This window comes from Megalops cyprinoides, chromosome 25, assembly GCF_013368585.1.
Source record: "Megalops cyprinoides isolate fMegCyp1 chromosome 25, fMegCyp1.pri, whole genome shotgun sequence".
Classification (NCBI taxonomy): domain Eukaryota; kingdom Metazoa; phylum Chordata; class Actinopteri; order Elopiformes; family Megalopidae; genus Megalops; species Megalops cyprinoides.
The window spans coordinates 12,587,071-12,606,239 of NC_050607.1; the positions used below are offsets into that span (position 1 = coordinate 12,587,071).

The following is a 19,169-nucleotide window of genomic DNA, read 5'->3' on the forward strand; positions in this document are numbered from 1 at the left end:
AGGTCATGCCATTGTTAGAGTCCTTCCAGCATGAGGTGGTGGGGGAAGGGGCTTTTGATCCAACAAAGAATCTGAAGAACCAGGGAGGTGTCCCTTTTAGACCTTAGTGGTTTTGGGGGCTAGGGTTGGAACATAAACCTGCTACATTATCAGAGGCTGCTTTAAGAGGAACTCAAATTGTACACCACAGAAATGTAAAAGAAAAAAAAAGGAGTCCCCTGTAATACATGGAAACATTTTAAAAACGGTGTTGGCCCACCCATGGTGGAGGGAAAGCCCCATGTTCTGACTGCATGGACAGAGCCGCCACCTCAGCGGTTTGCTTGAAGCAGCGATGCCATTACACAGGTGTTATTTCTCACACGCCATTTCGGTCCCCAAGAGATGAAATGAGAGGTTCTGCTGTACAGCCAGGATACTGCCTACATACTTTCCTTTTCTGTTCATGAAATGACCCTACCTTCTCCTTCAGGCAGGTGTCGATTTAATATTTTATTATCAGCATTATCATTTTTACAACAGGTTTTTTTTTTTCTACAGAGATTGTAAAACACCCACACACACTTACCTCTATGAAATGGTAGTTTGAAAAAGAAAAAAAAATGCCTCATGCATCTCTCTCACACACAGACACACACACGCATGCGCACATGCTCTCTCTCCCTCAGTCTCCCATAGCACACATCCTGGATGGGTTTCATTTTAAAAAGAGAAAAAGAAAATGACAACTGACAACAAATAAATATGATTACACAAAAAAACCCCTGCTGTTCCCAAACAGGAGCAGGAAGAAAATGAGATGTCTTCTGAATGTGAAAATTCAAACATGGAGTTTCACATCTCGATTCTTGGTAGTATTCTGTACAATTTTGTACAATGGTGGAGATGCCCTGGCATGTACAGTGACTGTTCCTGTTGAAGGTAAGAAAGCCCAGCTGTGCACACCGGGGGTTCAACAACAGCCCAGGAGGCTCACAACGGTCTCTTGGGTCCCACGCCTGCTTTTTTGACTCAGACGAAATTAGGTTTTTTATTTTTGTGTTAATGATTTGGAGAAACCCAAATCCTTTGAAACCCTGAGGCTTATCAGTCTGTCAGCACTGGGGAATAGCAATGTTTTGAGCAAGTTATTCACAACCAGTACCACACCTTTTCCCTCTGCCCATTTCCAGCACTCGCCTTCTGTCACGAAGTCTGCTCTGCTGTCAGCTAATTGCATCAATCAGTCGCTATCCGGGGGCTGGGGAGGCGGGAAGGGGGGGAGGAATCACTGCTCAGTGCGCTACCTCCGGCCCGAGGAAAAACGGATGTGACAGAGAGCCTGCCGTAGCTTCCTGCGCTAGAATAGGCGGCGTTTTCCTAAAGACAACTGCATTGATTTCCCCGTCACCCCGCGACAGCACTCTTTCCTCTCACGCTTCCGTTTCTTGTTTAAATTCACGGGTGGCCAAAGTTCTTCTGCGTGGACCGCAGACTCCTCCGGCGTTCATCCGAGTATCTGTACAACTCCCACACAGGCACAGTACCACTTCCCTCCCTCAGTCTCTGTTTCACACTTGCCTTGGTTTCCTAAAGTCTAGTGGGAGGAACCAAGAAATTGCCATTGTTTTAATGGTTTTTTCTTTTTTTTTTTTTTTTTATTTTACACACATTAGAAATATAGTCATCGTCTGTGGCTATTTAAGATTGGAAAGGTTTGAAATGGTTGTCGGTGTACACGAGCGCTCCTCTTCTCCCTCTCGCTGTGCTGTGTCCTCGCCGGGTCTTAGGCAAGGCCTCCCGCGCACAGAGCCGCTGGGCACCGGCGGGCGTCTGCGAGAGGGGCGCTTAGCACACTGTGCCGTTCTCAGGCCGGGACTTGGGGCAGGTGGAGCGGGGCAGGGGCTGGACAGAGGGGGCCAGGGTGCAGAAGAAGCCGGCGATGAGGGTGAGGCCCAGACCCCCCCAAGCGCAGAACATGGACCAGCCGTACCCGTGGCCGATGTCGTCGGGGAGCCCGTACAAGTAGCGCGGGTAGCGGGAGAGCTCGAAGTTGATGCCGGCCACGCATGTGCACAGGGATATGATGCAGAAGGTGCCTTTGGAGACAGAAACAATACATGATTACCAGGGAATAAAAGAGGATGCCCAGTCATCAGAGCTTGTGGTGTTGAAAACACTTTTGCTTATGTTTATGATTATGGTTATGTATATCCTTATGTATATGATGACATGTGCATGATGAATTGTCCACAATGTGGTGGAGTAGAGCTGATAATCAAATTTAGAGGAAGGTAGCATGATGTTGGGTTAATACATTGCTTGACACGTTCAAATTTGGGAAAAGAACTCCTGGGATGTATTGCTCTGTCACAGAAACGTTGATATTGAACTGACAGCATGATTGTTAAAAACCAGTGATTAAATTTAGGATGGGGGAATGACGTGCTGTGATATCACACTTTGCTTGTTCACATGTACAAAAAGAGTGTGGAGACTGTGCTGCTGTTTGTCACAGACCCTGCAAGTTATAATGTCCATTCTACAGGCAAGCTGTTCATGTCCTGAATGCCAAAGTCTTTTTTTTCTTTTTACATTATTGTAATTTTAGAATATTTTTACATTCTGTACAATTCTGTAAAATGTTGCAGATTGGGTTTGACTAGTATAATCTGACCCCTGGACTTCCTATACTTTTATATTATAACTTAGCATCTTCATTGGCTTTTTAATTGCCTATTCATTATGCATACACTGGGAATCAAATTAATTCAGTGCACATCTTAATTGCACCTTCTCTTACTTAGCACTACCAAGCTGCATATCCCACCAGGGTTCTGAATTATATGCCACAAAGGCACCACTTTTATGTATGTTATAAAATGTCAAGCTTTGAGACAGGGAGCCCCATTTTCAAGCATTTACCAAGAGCAGTCTCTGCAAAAGAAACATCCATGGTGCCGCTGCATGAGCCTCTCGGGCTTGTGCCAGAACACTAATGCATATTCCATGCAGTGTCATCTACTGTGTGCCCTATTTGTCATCTTGCTACAACCTTTCCAGCATATCTGAAAATGCCAGATAAATTTCCACTTGACATGCACTGATATAATAATTAGTTTAATGTGTTTGTCCTGGTGGCCACCCTGACTTAGGTAAATATCATGGACATGGCGGTATGATTTTTTTTTTTATCATTTAAGTACTATGTGGGAGGTAAGAGGTTAGCTAATTTTACATGTAGTTTCTCCTGTAGCTAGCTATAGTGCGAGATTGACTTGAGTGGAGCTTGCTCCTTTGTGACATTCCGTTTTCTTCAGATACAGTAGATGGCACAGTGTAATAGGCCATCTGGCGGAGGAAACGGGTGCAGTCTATATAACGGACAGCGTACTGCACCGAGCGGAGATTGGGGTCGTTCTACAGCGCAAGAGATGCGTACTCAATTTAAAATGCACGTGAGCCTGTAGTTGACTAGCTGACGGAATTAAGTTGGCTACATATATGGGTTAATGTTATGTTTTTGAGAATGGCGAGGCAATTATTCAACATACTAAGTTACTTAACTGATAGAGTCGTTGTAAAAAAAATGAATTCATAGCCATGTTTTCTAGAGTTTTGTTAAACGTGTTTTAGACAGCTAACGACATATAGCGCTTCCGTTTGAACAACTGGTAACGTTAACTTAGCAAGCTTGCTAATGCCTGAGGAAACTGACAGCGAGGACCTCAGGTAACATTAACGTCAGTAGACTATCAGGTAGATAGCCGGGTAGTTTAGCTACCGATAACTTTAGCTAACGCTTTCAGTCATTAAAAGTACTTTTGACAGCGAATACGGCACAGAGACTACATTACATCAGATACTATATATGTGCCATTTTGTACCAGTGTATTTATCATAGTTATATATTTATAAATAAATAAATATAAACGATGGTATTAACATTATCCAGTCATGCTGCAAGCTGTTGTTAGTTGAATTGTTTTTCAGGGAGTATTAATTTACGGTCACAGCTAAGCAGTCAACTAACGTTAAGTAACGTTACCAAATGGTTAAATGGCCATCAGGCTAACACCTGTCAGCTATGTAGCAATAACTCACATTTATTTGATCCGTCGGCAACTCTGTACCATTAGACTCACCTCCCATGAGGAAGAGCAGACCGGCCACATACTGCATGAGTCCCCTGTCCCAGCAGCAGCCCAGCACTCCGATGATCCAGCCGAACAGGATGATGGCCACTGCCATGCCCATGAAGCCAGCTGTCATCCGCCGCAGGTCTGTGGGTAGGGAAATTAACTCAGATTTAAAGGAAGCCGTTAACACTGGCTTGCAGATCATAATACAGTGCAGTGACTGAGGAGTCTATAGTTAGCTGTTGCAAGAGTGTATCAGAAGACAGCTATTGTAGGCCTGTTCCCTGTTCCCTAAGATGGTTTTAAAGAGCAACACAATAGGTTTAATGTCCAGAACAGGCATTTTGCTCCGCGAGCATCGACATTCTGCCTTTAGTCCCAAGGATATCTAGCACTGTATTAGACATGGTCTTGAACATCCGGTAAGGGTCTCAGCTTCCACTATAAATCCTATATACATGAAAATTAAGTGGAAAAAACTAGCTTGGAACACCAAACCCTCAATGTATTTGGATTCAGCATGCTTTCATGTTGACACATGAAAGTAATATCATTCCTGTTTCATTTCTGGGTGTTACACCACATATTTAGTCACACAGCACACCTCAGATTGAGGATGTTCCTTTGCTCTCACTGTCGTGTTCGTGTACAATCAAACTCATTCTGTTTTAACTGAGCCACGTCACAGTTAAAAGCGCGGACTGATATGATTGCCAGGCTCCACCGGGTCTGGCCTTGTTTTTGTCCGCGCCAGCTATGCCTGCAAAATGCGATCCAGCCGTCGGGCAGGTCAACAGGAGCCTTGTCACGAGTCAAGAAGGGTTTGGTTTGGAAGGGCTCAGCTTTATTAGCAGCTCAGCCAGGTGTGAGGACACGTTTGGCTCTGGGCCTCTGGTGGCCTCTGATGCGAGCGTGCGGAAGTCACGGGGGCCAACAGGAACACATCCCGCGGGGATGCAGCTCCTCGCGGTGGGAGCTTAATAGCAGCGACAGCGGCGCTGAAAGGCATCGCCGTGGTTACGCTGTCAAAAGCACCACAGGGCAATTTGGAAAACGCGGACGCTCAATGTGTCACCTCCCACAGCGGGTGGCGTGCAGTTGTTACCGATGCCATGGGTGAGATGATCTGTCAGCGCGGGGAGAGGTGACCTGCAGGAAGAGCTCGGAGGTGAGCCAAGGTTTGCTAGGTTGTTAGGTCTATTGCATCAGCCTGAAGAACACAGGCACAGAATTACTAGAATAGACACATACGTGGAGCAGCAGTTGAATGTTGAATAATCGCAAGGTGTACAGCCATATGCTGCAAGAATCGACAACCAAATCTAAAACCTGCTTTTTTTTCATTTACGTGTTCTGATGGACTACTATATCTCATCTAGCTCCCTAGGTCTATATCTGCTTGAGTTCCACAGGGAAACCACCAAAATAGTATCCTGGAAAACTGATGTAGACTCTCCAGGGGGACAAAAATGTCAGCGGTGGTCCCCTCCACTGTGACTAACTTTGTCAGTCTGTTAGGGTCATAGTGCTGGAACCCTCTGGAGAAAATCAAACAGGACGTCATTTCAGATGGAATGGACCTGGATATTTGGCTTGACAGGCTTTGTCCCTCACTTTTAGGGTTTCAACATCCCACAATGCAAAGCATGCTGAGTGCCTGTCATTACTGTTAAACATCTGATCATGTGGAGATATTCCCTAAGTATTGTGATGTGGTTACATATGATCAGTTATGATGCACTGCACTAAAATATACTGTCTTCAAATATACTGTCTTCATAGGAGCATCACTTTTTAACAGCAGTCTATGAGTCCCAGCGTCTCAGATCAAAATCGCCGATCCCTGCACATTGTCTTTTGTCAGTGACATGACAGTGATGAGGGCTTCCCTCCGACCGGGAGGCAAGATCCAGTGGGTACGCCTGTCAAACTGCTTGATACTCTTCAGCTTTTGGGGGCTTGACCTTTAACCCACAGCATATCACACACAGGAAGGGCGAACTGATGACACCAGCAGGGTGATGAGATTCATGCATTTACCGGTTCTGAGAAAACTTTCATGCTGACATAGTGAGAGCACCAGCGGGATAAGTCATAGCCAGCAGAGGTGTAATCCCTGGTGTTATCCTGCCTCTCGTGCATGGCAGCCCTGGCAAAATGTCTAGTTGATTTCCAATTAAAAAAGCTTCCAATTAAATGCCCCCCCCCCCCCCCCCCACCCACCTTCACACTGTCTGACTCTTGGCATCTTGTATTAGTAAATTCACTACTGTTGTTTTTTTCTCATGTTTATAGTTTATTCCTTTTTAAACAGGTGGGGTCTTATGAAGGAATCAAGCACCTTAGCATCTTTTTTACTTGTACCTAACTGATGTTCCACCTGAGATGGGGAAGGATTTACATGTTTTTTCTGAGGAAGACATGTATGTTACCCTCCTTTTGAATTCAAGCATATGACTCCTCATGTCCAACCCAGTTTCTTAAACACACCCTACCTTTCTGTTCTCTAAGCCTGAAGAATTTTGGGTGTCATTGTGACATCTTCCAGTGTGTTGACCTCTAATGAATCCATTCATCAAGTACATTTTCTTAGGTTTAGTGGTTTTGGCAAATGAATGGTCCCAGAGCACTTCAGAATTTCATTTCAGAAACAATTCATGACAGGCCATAAAGGAACACCTTACATTTTTATATATTAAAATGCTGAATAAATAATATTATATAAGTAATATAAGAAGTTTAATTTGAGAGAACATCAACCACAAAAACAATTCTCAAATGTAAGATCGTTAAAAAAGTAGAAAATTCCCTGCGGGTACTCGAGTGGCAACTAAAATAAAAGTTTATGCGCAAATCTGCTTCATCTATTTGGCTGGATAATGTAATTTAGCTGAGTTGAGAGGAAAGTAAGTTGCAACAGATGCAGGCAATTTGCAGCATTAACAGCTGAAGCAGAGGAAATCAGGCACAGGACCCAATCTGGAGCAGGGCCTCAATGCACTGCTCTGAACCTCCACCTGAGAGCCCACCTTAGCTCCCCTGCCCCAGAGGGCCCCTTCAGTATGTGCACCCATGTACAGCCAGATGAAGCCAGAGAGTTTACAGGCTGAGGGAGAGTTATATGGAGGGATAGCTAGAGATCCTTCACAGCTCACTGCAGACTCCTGGGGTAATTTTCCCCCACATCCCGGCGGTGTAATTATTACCTCCCACCTCCAGCTGCACTGGCTTTGTCCGCCCAGGCGAGTGTAAACAGAACGCAGAGAGGTCACTGCAGCCTGAGACGGATTTTCTGCCGGAGCTTCAAAGCTTTACGAACACAGCCTAGCGCGACACAGTAATTCTTTGGGGTGCGGGTCACGTTGTGCTCTCCGTGTGATAAAAAGGCCTGGTTTGAGAACGTCCTCGTGGTTGTGGGGGGTTAATTTAACACGTTTTTCCGGCTACAGTAAAGAGACTGTACACGCTGTGCCAGTAATTGATAATGTAATTTGTGACAGCGAATAAGGGTGGACACAGAATTGTCTGTCTCATTTAGAGTAACACACTGCATGCCTTGTCCTGCAGCTCACAAATTAATTGCCATTACATCATTGAGAGGATGTTTCGGCGATTGGTATTTTCTGTCACGCTTCCCCTCTCTAGAAATGAGCGAGGAAGTAGAGCTGGCACAATGATGACACACAGGTGATAGAGAGCCGAGGTCTTTGTTCCACGTTTTGTCTGATTCAACCTGGCCTCAAATGAAATTGATCGACTCCAGCTGCCGTTCCCCATGAACCGATAATTTACAAATTCCAAAGCCAGTGCTTTCTCATAGCAGACCGTGGTCCTGTAGCTGTCTTTCACTGATTCATGTTTTTATTAAGCTATGAAATATTATGTTTATTATGTGTCACATGATGGTAACACTTTTCTTTAGTGCTTGATGATTAACACTTTATAAACTACTAGAGTAATAGGAGTCCTGTGAATGATCAAATATGCAGACATGGGCAGGTCAAATCCTGCAAAAATAACACACAATTAAATCTGATTTTCCAGCATTTTTCACCTTCAGTTGCAGCAGGTATAGGATAGAAAATACACACTTCAGTCCAAACCCTTCTGGATTTATGCCTCACTTGAAGTGCTTTTCAGTCTCCATTCTTTGATCTGGTCAATATTTGTTTGTATGTCAGTCGACTTCTGGATAAGTTTTAGATTATGCAATGAATAGGCTGTAAAAAGCTATTCGAATTTTACTTTTACGCCCATCAGTTCTGCCTCTCTGAAATAGCTTTTGATAGCTGTTGAAACCAGGGTTTATTTTTTTTTTACTGTCACTTTGTTGCAGCCTTGAGAGGAAGCAGTTTTGCTTTGGGCAAAAAAACAAAACAGAGAAGAGAAAAAGACATCTGCCTGAGTCCCTTTTCACGCGTTGGTTAATGACGTGCCACTTATTAGTACGAAGGCTTTCAGCTCCGCGTTAATGAGATGCCGCTAATTGACAAGCCAGTCTGCGATCCCGCCACGTTTCTTTTCTAAGAACGTCTTAAGGACCCTCGCATGGCTGCAGCTGTTCATCGGTCAATCACTCACGGGTCCTAACGTTGACTGTTGTTTTTTTTTTTTTCCCTGCCTGCCATTCAATTTCCTGTCTTCCGTTAGTCACGATTTCTTGTCACGCTTTTCCCACTCTGCTTGATTGACCATTCGCTCTACCCCCTGAATGCTGTTTTCCAGATTCTACCCCAGACGTCTTTCTGGATGACTGAACTGTGTCAGTTTGCATCACACTGCCTCTGATTTCCTGCCCAAGTCCCTGAGGCGGGAGGGGGAAGTGAGCTTACTAAATACAGTGATGGAATGATCAACCAATGACTTGTCTCTGACTGATTGGCTGTATGCAGAGGTCTGTAATTGCATGTACATACAGCTCCACTGTGGGGAAAATTATTTGTGTGTGTGTTTGTTTCTAAAAACAGGAAGTAAATCTTCTGCTCTTGCACAGTATTACCACTTCCCTTTGAACTCTGCTTGTTCTAATGCCAAGTATATATGTGTTGCACCAAGTGAGTTTGGAGCTCTCAAGCCTTCGTATCAACCTTTTGGATTATTTGTTTACCAGATGGTCTCAGAGCATTTTACATGTAAGAGTGATATAGCAAGCATTGTATCTTTTGACCTTTAAGTGTGGAGAATCACGGAGCACGTTCCCTGATTAAAATAAATGTATTCCTCCTGCCTCAGACGAATAACTACATAAGGGCACATTGTGTATTTACATTTATAAAAAAATGTCTCCATCTTCTGCTCTGTGCCGTTTATCATTGATGTTCCATTGGATAGTCTACGGTGCAGTGATTACCGCCTACAAGGACCATGTTGTGCTCCAGACACTTTCAAACACGGAGGTGTTTCATCACAGCCAGAGATATATGGCATTTGAACAAAAAATTTAAAAAAGCATGACCCACTTTAAGAAAAAACTGTAATATACTGCTTGCTGTTATAATCCCCAGCTATGACAAATTGATAAAGAAGCATGATGTCATTTGAAATTGAATTTTTCAGCAGGCATCATGTTTTGATGTTGCTGCAAATGAACAAAATGGTGGTCGCTAATTGAAATGTCACTCTTGTTTCATGAAAAGTAAAGTTAGTGAAGTGGGAAAGAGTTGTTGGGGGTTTCTACAACTGATGCCCATAGACAATTAGTCATTGAAATGGCCCCTCAGTCAGAGGAACTGTGTGGACATGGTTGGAGCTTCCCACAAAGCTACAAAGCTTTATTGAAAATGACGGTGTTGCTGCAGTTGTTTTGCAATTCAAACCACTGAATCCTTGAATTTTACGCATTCAGAGTTTTTCAGTGCCAACTGCATGATGAAAAGCCTATTTAATCTCTCTTGTGCATGCAGACCTACAAATTTCAAGGTCTTCTAACAAATACTTCTGATTAACTCTTTGTCCATAATAAATTATAATAATAAACATAATTTCAAGTTTGGATTTAAGGTGATTGGATTGAAAAAGACCTTCACCATTGTAGATGCCTCCCAAGTGGTAAACAGTTTGGCCTTGGTAGATACACTGCAGAGTTTAGATAAGGAACTGGGAAGAGCAGTAACTCATTCACTCCTAGGTTCACCACATCATTGTAGAAAGCATTTCAATACAATTGTAAATCTTGTTAATCATTACAGTACTTTTGAATTGGATTTATAATCCTCTCAAAGACACTAATGTATTTAGGAAACTATTGTATCAGCAGAAGGATTATGAGCTGTAACAATGAAGCTGTCTTTTTACTTTGTACTTCGAACTTACAAAAGCCTTTGTTTGTACGTTTTATGCATATGTCTGTTTTTTCAGTTTGTTCCCTTGAAAGCCTCTTTGAACTGAAGCTTGCCATGGAATGAATCAAACTGACTTACAAAAGGATGGCAAAAAAGCATTATTTTGGACTCGAGCCTTAAGGAGACATCAGTGGTCTAAGCTAAATATCAGTGCTTTATCTAACACTTACCATTTAGGCTGCATATCCGGTCTGATTTCTGAGTTTGATGTCAGTTGAATGGAGTAATAGGTCAGTAGACATATTATTACATACTGAATGTACAACAAAAACTACAGAGTAGTACATTTCTTTGATTGAAAAAAAAAGACAATATATGAATATAATAATGAGACATGACACTTAGTTTTCACATATTTGAGATTCATATTTAAATCATATCAAAACATGAAATACGAAGGGGTCCCTTTTTCACTGAACGAATTCGGTGTCTTGTTCTACAGTTTCTGCTAACAATGCCTGCACTTGAAATGGCATTGACATTACAAAAGTACTTATTTGTCATCAGTGTTGTACACAGTAACATGGCCAGGGTCATTGTTATGGAACCCCTACCCACTACATAAGCTGCATGAGGACAGGCAGTAGCTTCACGTGTCTTAATTACTGGGGTTTGCAATAGAAGCACAACAGTATACAACAGTATTTCCAAAAGGTTAGCTCGCAAGCATGCATATTGTAGCTAGCTATAATAGCTAAGGCACGTAGCTCTAGCTAAAATGTAGAGCGTAGAGTGTGGTAGGCAAAACTTTAACCCTGCCCTGGTATTGCCTTAACTGTGACATCTGTGGGGCAACTTATGTTTCAACAGAACAGAGCACAGAGCACAGTGTATTATGACAAGAAATCTTTACGGCAAAATCTGCATTTGCAAGTCTAACATTTCTATAAAGTGAAATTCCAGGTAGTTCAGGGGAAAAATCCTGGTAACGCACATATTTTGCATTTTAGGTTATTATTTTCTCATATATAACATTTTTGAGAAACCTTTCCCCTCAACCTCGTTAGAAAAAAGAACTTGTGTGCAATACAGATTATAGCTAAGTCATTTGTGAACAGTATCAGCTGTTACCAGACTGTTACGTTATTTTTCTTATTGATTGTCGTGTTCTATTGTTCTGGTTTTTGGCATTATTGCCTTTTAATTATATTTCGAAGCTTGAGGATAATTCTGCTAGTGAAAGCTCTTTGGAAGGGAAAATAGCTTTGTGACTGTATAGCAATGCTTTTTCAGATAAGAAAAGGCTTTCGAACAAACGTTCCCACTGGCTGCTCATGTTAATGGTTTCTGACAGCCAACCAAAACCATAACCACATGCTGAATTTTATTTCAAACGGAAAAGTTAGCTTCCACTTGAAGATATGAGAACAGGGAGGGATTATGATGCCATCATCTTGCATTTCTGAGTGTTTTCAATCCTGATTCACACTGACTCAGTACCTAATGGAAAGCCTTTTCTTCCCCAAGGGTTAGAATCGCTGGCTTAGTCAGCCTTTTGTCTCCATGTTGTCAAGGAAGCTCCGTTGTCATAGCATACCAGGGGGAATAGAGCTTAATTTCATTAGCTGTGTCAACCACCACCAAGAGGAAGACAAGAAGGAAAGACGTTTTGAGTTTCAGGCAGTGGAAAGCAACTTTTTCATTGCCTTTATCCCGTTGGGCACATGTGCTCTTTGTTCTCTGAAGAGACCTGATTGCCGTACGCTCTCATCCACCTGACCTATGAGCCAGCCTTTCCTTTCTTTAAGTCATCAGTCTCAAAGTGAAGTCGGCTTGTCCAGCCAGGCCCCCTGGTGAGGCAGGGCATGGGGAAAAGCTTCTCCTAAATTTTACAGACAACCTGCCCAGCCTCTTTGAGCAAAGTCTCACAATTCAGAGAACAGGCCAAAGGGAGAGAGATAACTGTGCCCTTTGTTGACAGCTGACATTCGCTGTCTAAGTTGTCCGTCTTAGGATACACGCCTGCCATCTCACAGGGTGCATCTGAGTTGGGGTCGTGGGGGATGACAGGGTTGGTTGGGTGACGACAGGAAGGTCTCTGGCTTTGTTGGTGGCAAGGGGTGATCTGTCCGTCACCCGTCACTAAGGGGTGCTGGAAGCCGGAACTGAAGGGCACAGATAGGACAGCTGACAGATGGGACCGTCGCTGTGGTAATGCGCTCTTATCCCCTTGTCCATCAGTAGCTCCTGAGTGACAGCGTGTCAGGACACAGTGGGACTCACTACATGGGAGCCCCATGTGTACCAAAGAGCTTTTTTAGGTGGGAAACGGGATCCTAACACTGCAGCTGGCCTTATAGTAACAGCATACTGTACCTGCAGTACTATTTAAAAGTGACAAGGGGCATTACTGCAACGTCTTAACTTTCCATTAATTTTTGTAGCATTACATCATCTCCTGAGGCAATTTTTTCAGTATTACTAAGAAATAACATGTAAGGTATAGGGCAACCAGGGAATTTGTTTCATCTTTGGTAGAGGTGTTGTCAACAGGATAGCATTTTTCATGTCACCAAAAAAAGGCTTTAAAAGTAAAGTCTAACAGAAGCTTATTTCTGTGAAAAGACCAGCTGGTAGTTCTACCACCCTCCCACACAACTCTGCAGGATCAATATAAACACAGGAAAGGCTTTACATACAGTTAGCTGTGCTCTGCACTGGCATGTGTAACTGCCTGACCATCTTCTTGATTGGCCTTCACAAGTTGGCTGTATAAATGATGAAGGCTGTGTCTAGTGGAAGCCTTCATTTTGAATAATGTGCCATCTTGCTTTGGAGTTGCAATCTTAGGTCAAATGCTTTATTATGAAGTCAAGGTGAAAACCACATCAGATCTAGCTATTGAAACTGTAAAAGGATACATTTTTATCTGCCCATACAGAGAAATTTCCACTAGATTGGTTTGTGTTGTGGGAAAATCAGAACCACAGAATTTCAAAAGAGTTCTACAAGCAAGGCCATGTTTGCAACAGAATGGTTTGTACATTATTGCTTGACGATGGAAGTTGACAAAGCATGAATATTATAGTTTTAGCTGCTTTTCAGAATATTTCCTATTCCTAAAACGTTTGCAAATAAGTTTTACTATATCTCTCTGATGAAGCCGTGTTCCCCTTATGAGATCTTTTTAAATTAAATGTAGAGGTTGACTGGTTTTATGGAGATGCTGGTTACACAGATACTGCTGATTGCAGAAAGAGCTGACAGCCTATCCGTCAGGCAACCGCGACATTCTGCATTACATCATTAAAGTGTCAATTTGTGTAACGCTTGCTTAACGATTGTCATTTTCATAAGGACGTGCCCTACGGCAGACACTGCAGTATCTGTGTGATAAAGTACGTGCACACTCAGCTGTTTTCATGTGTTTTGCACTCAAGTGCCCAAGACCGAGGGAATGCTGCAGTGTGAGGGTGACCCTGAAGCAGTTCAAGGAAGTGTGAATGCTGCAAGCTAGTGCCCCTTCAAACTAGCTCACGACACTCTTACAATCGACATACTAGCGGCGGAGATCTTCCACAAGCATTGTGGAAACCATCCTTCTCTATGGAGCAACATGCTGTTGAAAGGGGCATTGACATCTTAGTCACATTTCTGAAAGCAAAAATATTTTGTGGCCTCTTTTGCAGAAACACAGGACAGAAAGGCATTGTGCCTCAGTGCATTAGCCCTTAATTGTAAAGGGGGCATGGGAATGATTCCAAGCTCTCCTGTCAGGGACTGTGAATGTCCTTCATCTGTGTGTGCATTGTAAGCACACCAGTAAAGGAGACACTGCAGTAAATGGACTGCAGCATCAAACTGGACGATCACTCTGTGTCGTTTTAGGCTGCATCTGAGGCAAACCGCTTCGGCGTGCGTGCGACAGCGCCGTTAATTTGTAATTATTCGTCTGCAGGCTGGTTTTTGTGGCAGGGAAGAATCTGGACCGGTGCAGCGTGTTGCGATTGGTCTCGCCCGCATGTCTGGGCTTTTCGCAAAGGACAGAAATGTAAGCTGGGTTCTGTCAGTTGACAGGGAAAGATTAAGCGCCGCGCGTATGGGAGGCTTTGTCAGCCGCGCCGACGTCAGAGCTGGCACAGTCAGTGGATTTGCATACAGAGCAGCAGTGTGCAGGGCAAAAGCAGCCCTGTCCAGTGGAGGGAGATTTTCCCTGTTAATAACGGGATCCACAGAAGACACCAGGGAACCTTTTCTTTTTTCGAGGGAGGCTTAAGCGCAGAGAAAAAATGGGAACAAAAATGAGGTGGGGGTGGGGGTGGGGGCATGGGGTTTACGCTGAGATGAAAATTCCGGGCTGACTGGGAGCATGCGTGCAGGGCCTTGCCACTTTCGTGATGATATTTTAACTCCCTTACCTCCACTGTTTGTACATGTATATGTACCACTCACAGTGCACCAACAGCAGAATCCATTCAGTGATTACCAGATCATAACATGCAGGGTCTTGAGCATTAAGGGACAATAAATATAAAGGTCAGTGCCAGCTCATGGTTTACATCTAGTTAATAACTCAGTTTGATGACACACAGAGTTCAAGAGAGGGTCACTCAAGGGAGAAAAAAGTGCCAGTAAATTTGCATTGTTCTTGACAGAAAAATAGATATCTGTGATATATGAGCTCCAGCACAGCAGCAAGATAGACAGGCTGTTAGCCACTCCTGTCAGTGTGAGTGTATTGCAGTGAGTGATTCTGAAGGTTTGCGGTGGAGATGATGTAGGCGAAGGGGGCGGGGGAGAGAATTCAGCAATGCAAAGGGCCATTTTGCAACAGCCTCATGGTCCCATGGACGGAGCTCACTCAGGCTTGGCTACCCCCCCACCAGTTCCTTAAGTTGTCACCTACTTATTTTCTCAGCAGGGGCAACAACCTGGGAGGAACTCTTTTAATGAAGTCATGTTTGGTGAGGTGGCGTTAGTTGGGGCACCTGGCCTGACAACAGCTTTTATTTAACCACAGGGTGTGCTTATTCATTTTTTTTAGCCTCTCATGGCTCACATTCACTTTCCCAGCTCTTTCTAACACAGAAATTCACAGCACGCAGCCCTTGTGTAAACTGGCGGACATGACATGAGAGGGGATGGGTCGGGAGAGTTGTCTGGTCTGTAAGGTCTGTAAGCCTTTGCACAGAGATGGCCAAGCCGATGCACTGGCTGAGAAGATGTCGGACCCCGGAGTCCTGAGACGCTGGGGGAGCTGGTTTGAAGTTGTACAACCCCTGTCAAATGTTCCTGCTCCTGTTATTACCCCTGTAGACCCAGCCAGACCCAGCCAGCCAGACAGATTCCCTCGGCATGATGGGATCAGTTTTGAATAAGTAAATATGATTGTCTTGCTGTTTATAGGTGCCTGGATGATAAACAACATCTCATTGTGTGGTTTAGTGCTGGTGGAAAACTGTTCCACTCACATTACGTTTATGCCATTATTTGTTCTGCATCACTTTATCTCACATGAAGGTGTCTCTGAAGATGTTAAGATAAATATTTCTTAAAGTTTGTGGGAAAATATTAAGAATTGAATTTTGAAACTTTCTTAGGAACATCATAAATATCCTCACAAGAATTTTTATAAGATCTACCACGCCCCAGGGTATGAGTTTCACATCAGAGACACTGTCAGGATTGTGCTCTGCAGTAAACTGTATCGGGTGTGAACCAGGCCTTCAGGGTCTAAAGCACCTTCTCAGTACATGCTCCCCTCCTCAACTGAAGTCACTGTTTGTATCAGAAATTTAGTCATCTGTATTTTCTTGTTCAAGGTCACTGAACGATTGAACAACATCAAAAAAATCCTTAAGAAGACAGAGCCTTGAAGACTGGGGTTGTCCATTCTTCCGAAAACTAACATCTTCACAGCTTTAACAGGCAACAGGAACACTGAATTTAATAAGCAACAGAATGCTCAATTCAAAAGAGAATTCCACTTGAATAATCCTACCAGACACAATGTACTCATTTTTTTAAAACCAATTTTTAGGTCCATTAATCCACCTGTACCCACCCAAGAATAGCTGCATCCTGCACTCATGCAAGCTGCAAAAGGGCCCGCAATCCTGTGGATTTTCCCATATTACGTGATTACAGGGAACCAGAACTAATGGGACCAAGCTGGCAGAGGACTGTTTAAGAAAAAGTAATTATGTCTAAAGTTTCATGAGGGAGATTACAGGGCCAAGCACTGAAGAGCGAATCCCTTTGGCTTTGCCATAACTTAACGCCCTGGATTTTAGATAGACGTCGCCTTCCACAGTTCATAGGTTGAGCTAATCAAAACCGCGCCATTCAGCTTGCTGATAAGTTTACGCTGCAGAAATGGCATAATTACGCTGCTGACTAATTAATCCTAAGAACGTTATTGGCTCTTTGTGGGCTCTGAATCTGCTTAAGGATTAGAGGTGCTGGGTACACGCCTGCCTGGCGGCAATGCAGAAGCAGGTTTGTCACTTGGCTTGTCATTAAACTCCGAGGCTATGTCACGCTGTTCGCACCCCTACACTCCCCAGCACCCCGCTCCTGCTTTAAGCCTTTGCAGATGCACTCAGAGAATAATAAGCTCTTACATTTTGGAAAAAAATACATGAATGACTCTGTCACTATGATTTGTGTGAGATGTTTCCATTCCTTTTTTGACATAGTGGTGCATTGTGGTGTAATTCATAGCATAAAAGGTAAGCAAGGTACAGTGTTGTTAGCTTTCGCTGGATCTCACTTGAATGACCTTGATTTACAGATTGACAGTGGTAGATTTATGCCATGTAGCATGTATCATGAGGTCACCACATACATGTGATGGTTGCATCATTACATATTGTATAAACATTCATCTGTGTCTGTCAGTCTTTTAGCTAATCAGAGTCAGAGTAGAGGGGAGTCCTTAGTATACAATGACATTTGTATTTGCAAGCAGTCCAAAGTCCATAATGAATGGCACAGATGTGGTGTGGAATCAACCATCTGCACTATTTTGGTTAAAATACCCATATGTGGTCTTCAAGCTGATATTGAAATGCCTTACATTTGACACTAGCTGCTTTTAGAAAAACAGGGCTTAACATTCTCTAAATCCAGAGACAAAAGTGCTAAGTTGGCAACCCTGTCAAGTTGCTTGACTCTCGCTTTGAGTTCTCTTAAGCTACTGGAATGTGGGTTTACGTGAAATGCAAGTACTTTTTCCCCTAGAAGGTCTGCATTTGGCTCTGTCTTTCCAATTCAGTTCTCTTAAGGCCTCATTCTGCCCCCCCCCCCCCCCCCCCCCAAAAAAAAAAAAACATGTTGCTTCGTTTGACAGATACCTGATAGTTGCATTTTATTGTGGCTCAGAGAGCTTAGTCATGTTTATATGACAGTTTTATCCACCACAGATGGTAAAGTGAAGAGCTGAGACATTGATCCTATTCCGCAGTGACACCGCTCTGCCCTTTGTCTGTCACTTGTCTCAGTTTAAATTTGTAAATTTAAATGGCTCGCAGTAAATAAACCATGAGCATTAATATACACTAAAACATCTTGACAGTGCTTATTCCAATGTTTATGCAAAAAATGCATACGGTTTTCAAACGCAAGAATTTTCAGGATTTTTTTTTTTTTTTTTTACATCAAAAGCAGCTGGCTCTCACAAAATGTGTTTTGCTGATCAATGTTTTTAGCTATACCTGCATGGCCATTTGGCCAAGGAACAGAACCGAAAAGCCAGGTCCCTTGCTTTGAAGAGCTTGCGGCTCATGTGTTTCACCCATTCTTGCGGCCGTGCCGGCTCCTCTCCTCAGACTGTTGTCTCCTGAAAGAGTTGCCAGCTGTAGCCAACAGGGGTGCAATACCGCTCCCCTGTCTGACCGGCTAAACACGCAATCTTCAGCTCAGCCTGACACCTGTCACCTCTTCTGGCTACAGGTGGCATAAAAATGCCAGCGGATGATCTCCGTCAGGTCCCGAGTCCTCTTTATGTCTCATCACATGTCAGAAACACAGCTGATTTGCTGGAGAGCTTTACCTGCGCGCCTCAAAATCCTTGACAGATACAGGACTTGCCTCTTTATGAATTCCTTGTTCCACCCTAAACCATTAAGTGTGAGGGCAGTGCCTTCAGGGACCAGAGCGGTCTCTGGGGAACATCTGATGCTCTACAGTTTCCCATGGGTAATACTGCAGGTTAATACTCCAGGGACAAAGGTGTATAATTAACTTCAGTTCTCCATAGCTGGACTGTGGTTATTTCCCTTCCATGAACAGAAACTGAAAAAGGTTTTAATGCCATGAGTATTGCTAATTAGAACATGCTGAATTTGGCCACAGGAAATTGTTTTCTCAAAGGAATTTTATTTATTAGGCCTGTGCATGTTCAAGACTAGGGGTTCCTTAATGTTGGCAGCTCATTTTAGCAACATTTAAAATCCTTTGTACCATAAGTACCATCAGTGATTTGCATGATGTCGTTAGCACCATCAACGACACTTGCTGTTTTATTGAGAAAGGTCTGAAGGTTTTTATAGAAAAGCATTTTAAGGATAATTTAGGTTTAGTTGTACATTGATTTGAGTGGCCCCAGATATTTTATTTTGGCAGACAAAAATAAAAGTGCAGGAACAAAATATACATTTAAGGCTAACTCCCAGTGTAGTGGTGCTCACAGTTTACTTGAATGATGAGACTGCTGTGGACTGTTTGCCAGTGTCTTGCAGCATGGAAAACAAACATTAAATACATTCAA

The 19,169-nt window shown here is 43.3% G+C and overlaps 1 protein-coding gene across 1 annotated transcript in view; it reads right to left on the reverse strand.

Moving 5' to 3' along the window:
• Nucleotides 1-665: 665 nt before the first annotated feature.
• Nucleotides 666-19,169, reverse strand: part of tmem178b (transmembrane protein 178B) — a 62,503-nt gene continuing 43,999 nt past the window's right edge. Inside the window, exons 4-5 of the mRNA XM_036520192.1 lie at nt 4,125-4,262; nt 666-2,078 (exon numbers count right to left, since the gene is read on the reverse strand). Coding sequence (XP_036376085.1) covers nt 1,828-2,078; nt 4,125-4,262 — 389 coding nt within the window. The 3' untranslated portion in view covers nt 666-1,827. The remainder of the gene's footprint in view (nt 2,079-4,124; nt 4,263-19,169) is intronic.